This window comes from Emydura macquarii, unplaced genomic scaffold (genome assembly GCF_026122565.2).
Source record: "Emydura macquarii macquarii isolate MOO-44397 ecotype Brisbane River unplaced genomic scaffold, CSIRO-AGI_Emac_v2 contig_2805, whole genome shotgun sequence".
In the NCBI taxonomy this organism is placed as follows: Eukaryota; Metazoa; Chordata; order Testudines; family Chelidae; genus Emydura; species Emydura macquarii.
The window spans coordinates 2,663,959-2,673,661 of record NW_027132942.1 but is presented as its reverse complement, the minus strand read 5'-3'; the positions used below and the strand labels follow the sequence as shown (position 1 = coordinate 2,673,661).

The following is a 9,703-nucleotide window of genomic DNA, read 5'->3' as shown; positions in this document are numbered from 1 at the left end:
TCACGTTTCTGAGCTTTGCTCCCGGCTCCCCGTGACGCCCGGTCTCCAGCAGCTGGAGCTTCACGAGCGCTCGAGCAGCTGAGAGGTGGCAGTTTTGGCTGGGGCTGAGCTGGGCACTGAACCTGGCCCTCCCAGCCCTGCTCTCTGCGGAGGGGGCCGTCCGGCCGGCCGACCCCAGCGCTGCCTTTCCCTGTGCATCTTCCCTGTGGTGTCTGCACCCACAGGCTGGCTCCTGGTCTTAGCCACCCCTTGCCCTGCTCCCGTTGCCCCCTGCGCCTCCCTTGCCGGAGCTGGGTCCTGCTGACCCCACCAGCACGGCTGGGGCCGGGCAGCACCTGTCCTCTCCCTGCGGTGCTGGCCGCCGGGGACTGGCCTGGCTTTGTCAGCAGACAAAGGGGCTGTTCTGGCAGCTGGGAGTGACGCAGCCACTCGCTCTCTGTGGGCCCCCGGGGGCACAGACGAGCTGGTGGCTCGAGCCCAGGGGCACATGACTACGGAGAGGAGAGGCTCTGGCCGTGTGTGCTGCGGCGGGCGGACTGGCAGGCAGGGCTCCGGGCTGTTGGGTCATTTGCTTCCTTCTCCCCCGTGTCCACGCAGCCCCGCCTGGCAGTCTGGGGCAGGAGAGCGGGTCCAAAGCCGCCGTGTATTCTGGGCAGAGCCACATACGCCCGTTTGCAGCCGCCGGGGGGAGCGGCCCTGCTAACTGAGGACGTGGGGCTGGGAGGGTGTTGTTCAGGTATGGCCCCAGCCGGCTCTCCTCCAGGGCTTTCCGAGCAGGTGCTGGCCTGGGTGAGACAGGCCGTGGTGATTCAGGCAGCAGAGTGGGGATGTGGGAGTTGTGGCTTCAGTTCCCGGCTCCCCTGCAGTCCCCTCGTGAGCCCTGGGGCAAGTTCATTAGGCCGAGATTGTTAGACAGCCCAATCTCCCGGGCAGGTTTACAAATCTCAGCTCTCTGCGCCCCAGCTGCCCCTCTGCGAGAGGGGTGTAATAACAGCCCTGCTCTCCCACCCTTTGCCCGCCGTGGCAGGGCAGACTCTGAGCTCTGCCTTGTGTCGTACAGCCCCCGGCACCATGAGGCCCTGCGCTCGGCGGGGGCCTTTATCCGGCCCGGCAATCCTGAGCATGACATCCTGACAGTGAGTGTAACCCAGGCGGCCGTGCCCATGTTCTAATTCCCGGGTGGGGGAGTCCATGCCTGCTACCTGGGGAACAGCCCATGCCCGCGTAATACAGGCCCCCCCGCTCCCACAGCAGGCGTGAAGCCAGCCCCACATCTGGGTAAGAAAACACACGTTAACACAAGCCCCAGAGATGGGGGGGGCGAGCGTCTCTTTATTTCTGGCTGGTCCCCTCCTGGCGGGTGCCGGCTAGGGCGCTACTCGAAGTACAGCCCATGCACCGTGGCCACGGCAAAGAGGGAGGCATTGAGGAAGGTGGCGGAGGCCATGCTGTCGTTCTCCGGGTCCCAGAGGCAGCGGCTGGCCACCTGCAGGCTCTGCTGGCCCCGCTGGCCCAGGAAGACGTTGCAGACCAGTTTGTAGCGAGGCGGGGCGAGCTCCTTCAGTCGGCTGCGGATGAGCTCAGAGAGGCTCTGAGCCAGCTGCCCGCTCGTTGCCGGGCTGTACCTGGCGTCCCCCAGGCAGCTGGCGAGGGTGGACTCTAGAGCCCGCTGGGCCCGGCTGGCATCGAACCTGCAGCCTTCGTCCGGCCGGGTCTTGTAGGTGTTCTCGTATCGCGTCTCCCGGATGGGCTGGAAGAGGGGGAGCCCCGAGAAGCTCACCCGCGCGCTGTGCGTCCACGGGCCGATGGAGAGGCGCTTTCCTCCCATTGCCATGGAGACAGAGTTTCTTCGGCTGGCGAAAGGCGCGTTGGCGGTGCTCATGATGGAGCTCCTCCGGGAGGGTGGCTTCATCCCTTCTAGGCTCTTCAGCCGCATGAGGGGCCTGGGCAGGTTTTCCACCGAGTGAGAGCTGCGCTGGGTGGACAGCGATCCCACCCTCAGGCGCGCGGCCTCCGTGCTCTCTCCTGCTGCTGCCTGGCTGAGCTGGGCCAGAGACTCCTGGACCAGTGCTAGTGGCTCGCCTGCCATGCCCACGCCGTGAGCCACCTGGGTCCAGGCAAAAAGAAGAGCCAGGCTGGCAAGTTACTTCCCCCACCCGCCCAGCGCGCGGCCATCTGGGGAGATGGCAGCCGGGGTCCCCTGGGCTCAGCCTGGTCAGGGATATGGTGACCCGGTCAGCCCGAAATGAGGAAGGGGACCTGGGCAGACCCAGTACTGACGAACCTTGGCACCAATGGGCCATCTCCCTGGTGCAGCGGGACCGCGAGGCACCTCTGTGATCGGGCGCGTTACATATCTCTGCATGCCCTTAGCAAAACGTTTGGGACCGTCAGCTCCTGCTTCCACCCCCCAGCCCTCAGCAAGGGACCCCGGTTCTGCAGTTGCCTTCTGCAAAGTGCTCCGGGATTCACTCTCCCGTCACGCTAAGGTGGCGTTCTGGGGGTGACACCCACAGAAGCCAGGAAGGTCCAAGTTAATTCAATTAACTCGCCGCCTGCTGCTTTCTCCCCGCAACCCCTTTTACATCTAGCCATCGACCGCGTCAGACGCTAGCCCTGCTCTGAACCCTCCAGCATTGGTGGGTTTAGCGTACATGCTCCAGGCTGCTTATCTCAAGGTTGTTTCCTTTCTGGCTCGCTAGTATTTGCTCTGTGCAAAAGTCCCTGCATTCCAGGGTGATGCGGATGTCTCCCGAGGGAGCCGGAGAAGAGGAACCCGTGTGAGTGCTGGGGTGTGAGACAGGCTGCTCTGTGGGAAGATGGCAGAGACACGATCCCTGTTTGCTTTAGGAGACACGGATGGAGCAGCTGTGCCAACGCAGGCAGGCCAGCACGGGGAGCCCAGCAAAGACAAGGGCCTCCAGGAAAGGATGATGACTCAGCCAAGGGCGTTCATTTACACTAAGGCCTGGAGGATGGTCCCATTGTATGTGACGAGGGCATTTTAAACTGCGCACTAGCTCCTTTGGCTTCTGCAAGGGGTTTCCTGTTCTAGTCTCTTCGGGCCCCATCACCATGGTATCTGGTGCCTTTGGGGCTGAGAATCTAGGAAGTGGTAGCCTGAAAACTGACTTGGATAGAACAAGGCCTGACCCCAACTTGTCTTGGAGGTGTGAAGGAGTCTGGCTGATTTGCCTCTTGGGTTTCCACCCAGAGGTCATGCAGCAGAAATGCCAAGGAGGGAGGCTGACTTTCTGTGCTGTGTCTGGCCTCGCTGGATACAGGACGTCTCTCACCCCTGCACCCTGCCAGATCTGCAGAGCGTCGGACTATGGATCGGATCCTCTGGGGGCTTGGCAGGCCCCAACCCAGGAACTTCACTGTAATTCGCCCATCATCCCTTTCTGAGTATGGGATTCGCGTTAACACGGGTGTCCCAGTTTTCAGCGCCTTTCACTGTTACCGCCGTGGATTGTCCAGCAAAGATGTGCATGCTTGTTTCCCCAGCCCCCTTTTAAATGGACTAATAGGAAACAAATTCCAGCCAGAGAAGTACAGGAGCTAGGATGGACCCAACCCCCCCCTCCCCCGAATGTGCCTCTGGGGTCAGGGCACGCTCGTTCCCTGGCACTTTGTCCAGCTGAGGTTTAACCTGGCCCATGCACAGAGCCTCCTCGTTTCTGGGGGGCGCCATCCAAGGCATCCGCAGCCGCTAAAGAGCTCCTGCCTCATCTTTCCACGAGGCAGGAGTCTCCCGGCTCTTTGGGTCAGGGTATAAAGGCAGAGCCAGAGCCCCCTGTGTGCCTGGTTCTTGGTGAGCAAGCGTGGGTGAGTGCAACACCCCATAGCTGCGTCTACGCTGGAGCTGGAGCTGGAGCTGGAGCTGGAGCTGGAGCTGGAGCTGTGATTCCCCCAGTATAGACGTAGGCTGTGACCCAGCCCCCTCCCACCTAATCTCCCAGTGTCCGATCCACTGTCAGTGAAGTCAATGGAAGTTTTCCCATCCACTTCAGTGGGTGCCGGCTCGTGACCCTTGTAGAGTGGGGCCGGATGGGGGTCCATGGTCCCAAAGGTTCAGTGCAGTCCAGCTGCCCCGGGGGATTTTCGGGTAAAGCGAGGAGAGATGGAGGCAGGCAGGTGAGTTACAGTGGAAGCAAGGGCACTGTTGTCAGGGCATTTGCGTTTTCTTTGCAATGACTGGGCAGTAAAAGAGCCTGCAATTAATCATTGAGCCCAAATGCACTGGGCTGGGGCCGGGGCCGGGGCGAAAGGCGTTTGCAGGGAAGAGGAAGCAGGAAAGCCTCTGAGGCGATCTCACCTGGCAATGCCACCCGCTCTGAGGCTGTGCGATTGCTGGAAGGGTCGCCGCCTGCCGCACCTGGGAGCGGAGATATCCCAGGGCACAGCTTTAATACCTGTTATCTCGCCAGCCCGCTTGCACAGGCTTGCTGTGAGCTGCCCTGGCCCCTGCCTCCTCTGGCTTAATAATTCCCCTGCTGCAGTAAATCAGTGGCCGTTTGATGTGACAGTTCAATGCAAGAGCCTGCAGAAGGGCTGGGGCAGGCTGCCAGCTCAGCTCCACGGCTGGGTCGCTTGCAGTGCGCGGGGGAGGCCCTGGGCTTTTTTCCTTCTTCTTTTCCTCCTCTGAATTGCGGGGGGTTTGGGTAGCAGGGTTTGTGTGCGAGCGGGCTAGGCCAGGCTGCCGCCATCCCCTGCCCTGGCTCCACGGCCCTGATCCTGGGGTCGGATCCCAGCGGGCAAACCCCTGCGCCCGCGTGGCTAGGCCTGACCGGCGGAGATCCAATGGCTGGATCGGGGCCTCAGTTTGCAGCTGCTGCTGCGTTTTTTGTGGGGGGGGTTATGGTTTGTTTGTAATTTTTTCTTTTCCAAGGGACAGCAGCCTCCGGAGGGAGCCGAGAGCGACCCTCGCCATGTGCCGGCGGGAACCACCTTCTTGTACCCCGACCGTGTCACATGACAGGGGCTGGCAGCCAATGACGTTCCACCGTCTCTTCCCAGCACACCGGGGGTGTTACAGGCCCCCTCCTCGCTTGATGCTTGCCTCTGAGCCCTCCCTGCCCCGTCGAGATAGTCCCTCACTCCTCTGCTAGGGACAGATCTCCAGGCGCGGCCTGTCCCTTAGCCCAGCCCCAAGGCAGGCCAGAACCTTGGGAGTCCCATGTGGCCCCAGGCGCCTTTTTCCTCCCGTTTGGGCTTTGGCCAGTCGTGTCAGAAGTGGCGAGTGGGCACCAAGGACTCCGGCTCCGGCGGGCCCCTGCTCAGCGCCTTCTGGAAATCTGGCTGTAAGGTGTCTCAAGCTGGGCACCCAAAATCGTGGGTCACTTTTGCTAGATCTTGTCCCTGGTCTCTGAGTCCCCCGTGGGAACGGAGCCTGCTTGGACCCTCCAATGAGATCCTCAGTTCTCTCTTAATCGCTTCCTGCCCGGGCTATGCCAGCGCCTTTCGTGAGCTCCTTTTTCTCCACCCTGCCCTTCCGATGCCACGGCCCCGCTGATCTCTGGCTCTGAGGACCTGGGCCCTATCGCCCCGGCCTCCGTCAGAATCCAGTTCAGCGCTGCCGTCCCCGTTTGCAGAGCGTCCCGGGACCAGCGCCATGCACCCCCCAGCCCTCACCCTGCTCATCTTCCCTGCTGGGTCACGCTGCGCCTGTCCTGCTGCCCCCCTGCCCTCCCTCGCTGCTTTCCTCTGCAGCTCTCCATGTCTCTCACCTCCTCCCACCTGCCCGCTCACATCCGCCCACCTTCCTGGTGACATCCACGCCACGCACTCAGCCCTGCCTCTGCCCCCTCCTCTCATCCCACCCCGACTCTCCTAGCCTGGGCTGCGCTGAGCGGGGAGCCACCGCCTCGCCTCTGGTTTCTTCACCTCCAGACCTACCTTTGCTCCTCGGCTCCTGTGTGACTTTCCAGGAGGGGCCGAGACATTGTGTCGTAAGGACGCTGCCTAATGAGAAAGGCATTGTGTTTATTTTGTAGTGAAACATTATGTGTTGCTATGTGACACTGAAATCCTCCGGCCAGTGTGCAGAATAGCTTTAACTCTTTGCTGCCCGGGGCCAGGAGGTCTCGTCTGCATCCTGCCTGACCCCCATGTTCTCTCTTTGTGGATTTATTTAAGGAAGTGACACACCCCAAAATCTGTGTCCGTCTGTCCACCTGATTTAGCTGCTTAGCTGTCCTCCCTCCCTGTAGCATCTGAGTGTGTGAACAAACTGCCCTGGAATAATTATGCTCTCAATACAGGGGGTGAGTGTGTGTAAACCAAGAAGCACCTCTTACCGCCTCGGATTGTTTTGTGGCCCGTAGCTAGCTATCTGGATCCCGACCGGATTTCGTTCCCTGTTGTTGGCTGAAAAAGGGAGACGCGGAGTGAACAAACAGCAGAACCCGGGGAAAAGCTCAGTGGATTTTTAACATTCTTTCCTCTTGGATAATCTAAGGTGTTGTTTGTGGCCCAGGGAAGGAAATGCGTTAACAAGACGTGCTTGCAAGCAGTGTGTGTCCCTTTAATTATTCTTTATAATTCGTATTCCCATAGCACCTGGGAGCCCTCATCAGAGAGCAGGATCCCATTGCACGAGGTGCTGTATAAACACCGTGCAAAGAGACGGTCCCTGCCCCAGGGAGCTTCCAATCTAAGTCTAAGTCAGGCGCGAGCAGGTGAAGACAGACGGGTGGGGGCGTACAAGTGAACAATGAGGCAGTATTGTCCAGCATGGCAACAGCCTGAGATGTGTAGCGGCTGTTTATTCCAGAATCCTGTTCACACTAACACAGAACACGAGTGGTTCATCTTGCGCTGGTGCAGCCTCGGTCAGAGCGTCTTCTGCTTTGCCACGTGGCCAGCGTGCCCGTCATAGCGCACACCTGACGGCAAATCAAGGACCGTGCCGCAGGAGCTCCCCTGCCCCTGCCGGTCCCACCCCGGGCACCGATCCTTACCTTGTCTCCTGTGGGCCGAGGTCTGAGGGCGGGTGGTGAGGGACGGGCAGGTTCACAGATCCTGGGGGTCCTGCTGGGCCCCGTGGAGAGTGCAGAGCACAGATGGGGTGTGCTTGGGGCGGCTAACCCTGCTCAGACGACAGGCTACCACGAGCTGCGCCTGCTGGAGCGTGCGGCTGTGAGTGCCAGGCCTGGGAGGGGGTTACAGTCGCCCAGCCTGGGGGTGACAAGTGCACAGATCACGGTGGCTGGGTCCCCGGGGAGCAGGGCTGGCTTTAGCCAGCTCCCCCAGCGCTGCCCATCAGCATGGCTCCTGCCTTCCCAGGGTCGAGAGCTGGCTCTTGTCCATCCAGGCACCGCTCTCTTACAGAGACCGTGCCACCTGGCCGGGTCGCGTCCCCTGCAAAGGAGCGGGGCACCGGGGAGCCACTGGCGGGCTAGTGGTAGCAGGCCCAGGGCCTCTGCTGACTGGGCAGGGGGGACGAGTGTGATCTCAGCGGGCGCCCCCCGGGAAGGTGCGCGAGGACGAGCGGAACGAATGCAGCTAGGTTAGCGCCGCACCATCTGCCGCCGGGGCTCCCTGCCGACGCGCCGGAGACAGCCCCAGCACGCGGCGTGGCACAAGGGAGCACCCAGCAGCGCGGTCTGAGGGCGCGTGTGAAGGCGGGCTGGGCGCCGGGTGCCGTCCGCGCTTCCTCTCACGCTCCCTGTGCCCACAGCGACGGGAGGCTGGGCGGGGGAAGGCTGCTGGTGCTGCAGCGCACGGGCCCCGGTTCCTTCCCGGCACAAAGAGACCCTTCATCCCAGCAGCCGCCGCCCGCCCGCCCGCCCTCGTCAGCTGGCTCCGAGGCCTGGCTGCGCGGGGACTAGCGCGTTCGCTGTGGGACTTGCCACAGGACCAGTAGCCCAGGCAGGAGAGGCTGGAGACAGATCTTTGGCGTCAAGCGCTGGCCCAGCTGCTACAGGCGAGGGCTACCCCGGTGGGCTAGCGCTAGCCAAGAGGGGCCCGGCTCCAATCCACAGGGGTGGTGTGTGTAGACTTCCTACGGCCTTTCAGAGACCCCCCCAGGATAAAACAACCCCACTGCTGCCTGCAAGCGCCAGGATTTCCCCTGGCCCCCGACGGCGCCGCAGCACAAGGTGTGTGCACACACGCATGCAGCCAGGGTCCCTGCGCCCCCACAGCTGCGACTTCGCCCTGCGTTTGGGAGATCAGAGAGAGCCGGCGAGCCCCCCAACGGGGCAGCAGCTATTCAGCCGGCCCGAACAGCGTGTGGGGCTGGGGGGGGACCGGAAAGATTACTCGGCTACCAGGATCTTTTCTTTCTTTCTTTCAGGGGCTGATCTCGGCTCAGTAGCTTCGCCCCAGCAGCTGGCCGTGGACCAGCCCTTCCGTTCCAAGCCGGAGCCGTGGCCCAGCCCAGAGCCCCTGTGGAAGGAGCTGAGCTGGCTGGGGTTTGCTCCTGTTTATTTCCCAGCTGCTTTCCTCTCGCCCTCCAGGTGGCCCCTGCGTGATTCTCGGCCCCGGCATAACTCCGGCCCCGCTCCCCGCGCGGTTGGCTGCGTTTCCTCGGCCTGGCCCCCGCGCCGGCTGCCTGCCTCGCTCTCGACTCTGCTCCCGAGGCCTCCCGTTTCAGGCGGCCGGGTTTCCCGCGCCCCTGGTCGGCAGCCGCTGGATTTCTGGAGCTGGGCAGCGCCGGTTTCCTTAGCGATTGAGCTCTGTGGCCTGTAGCCGGGGCCTCCTCCCCTGGGCCTAAGCCTGCCTGCCCGTCTCTGGTCCTGCTCCTGCGCCTCCCAGCCTGGCAGCTCCCCCCAGCCGCTCCTGCTCCGCAGCAACGTGTTCGCGGAGACAGAGCGAGATCACGACCCGCGGGCCTGGGGGGCCCTGGCCCTGGCCCAGCCGCTGACCTCGCCTGGCCCCATCTGCGACACGCGCAGCCCGGCTGCCCTCCCGCCTGCCTCTGACGCTCTCCCCTGGCCACGCCGGGCCATGGCCAGCGCCGGCTCCACCGTCCTGGAGGGGGACCCAGCGGCCTTCAGCGCTGCCGTCAGGAGCCTCATCAACAACCCGCAGTTCAGGTGAGACGGGCGGGGGGAGCCGGCTGGGCGAGGGCTGGTGGGGCCGGACACCAAGCAGAGGTGTCAGCGTGGGAGGGCGTTGAGGGCATGGCCTTAGCCTTCACTGAAATCCACAGGCTGGGAGAGGCTACGTGTATAGAAACCGTGTGCGGGCACGGCCCTCTGTCCTGCCCCCTCCTGAGGGCCTGCATGGGCTACTCCCTTTACCTCCTGTTCTAACCCTTCGTGCGGCGTTGCTGTGTGCCGTTAAGCAGTCGCCACGTTCCACCCCAGAGATGGCTGCATTCCCGTGGTGCTCCGTGCCTGGGTTGAAAATTTCAGCGCCGCCCAGAGGGTTCAGACACATACATCTAAACGTGTCTTAAGTCCCCTAGACGGCTTTGAACAATCTCAGTCCCAGCGTCTCTGTCAGTGTAAGTTTGCAAAGCTCTCCGTCAGGAGGGCCGGCACTCTGTGAATGTCATGGGGAAGATGTTGGTTGCCGCGCAGTGTCTGAGGCCCATCAGGTGGATGCTGAGATCAAGCGTCGTCATGTATAACTCTCCTGCACTCGGTTGCCGCCAGCAAGCCGGGGGGGTAGGGTGGCTTTCGTTAGAAGCGTTATGCACATTTTTGCGATTTCAACCCTCTCCTTCCCAAAGCATTTGACAAGCTCGTGTGCG

At 62.4% G+C, this 9,703-nt stretch overlaps 2 protein-coding genes across 2 annotated transcripts in view; one reads left to right on the top strand and one right to left on the bottom strand.

Moving 5' to 3' along the window:
- Positions 1 to 1,293: 1,293 nt before the first annotated feature.
- On the bottom strand, positions 1,294 to 5,951 carry DYNLT4 (dynein light chain Tctex-type 4). Its single transcript, XM_067567815.1, has 3 exons — positions 5,899 to 5,951; positions 4,319 to 4,378; positions 1,294 to 2,107 (listed from the first exon to the last, which is right to left on the bottom strand). Exon 3 carries the CDS (start codon positions 2,087 to 2,089, stop codon positions 1,376 to 1,378), a length of 714 nt encoding a protein of 237 aa, XP_067423916.1. The 5' UTR covers positions 2,090 to 2,107; positions 4,319 to 4,378; positions 5,899 to 5,951; the 3' UTR covers positions 1,294 to 1,375.
- BTBD19 (BTB domain containing 19) overlaps positions 3,922 to 9,703 on the top strand; it is a 40,085-nt gene continuing 34,303 nt past the window's right edge. Inside the window, exons 1-2 of the mRNA XM_067567814.1 lie at positions 3,922 to 4,137; positions 8,300 to 9,041. Coding sequence (XP_067423915.1) covers positions 8,953 to 9,041 — 89 coding nt within the window. The 5' untranslated portion in view covers positions 3,922 to 4,137; positions 8,300 to 8,952. The remainder of the gene's footprint in view (positions 4,138 to 8,299; positions 9,042 to 9,703) is intronic.

Coding starts and splice junctions, on each gene's coding strand:
- DYNLT4 (XM_067567815.1), bottom strand. CDS start 2,089: ATGGCAGGCGAGCCACTAGCACTGGTCCAGGAGTCTCTGGCCCAGCTC.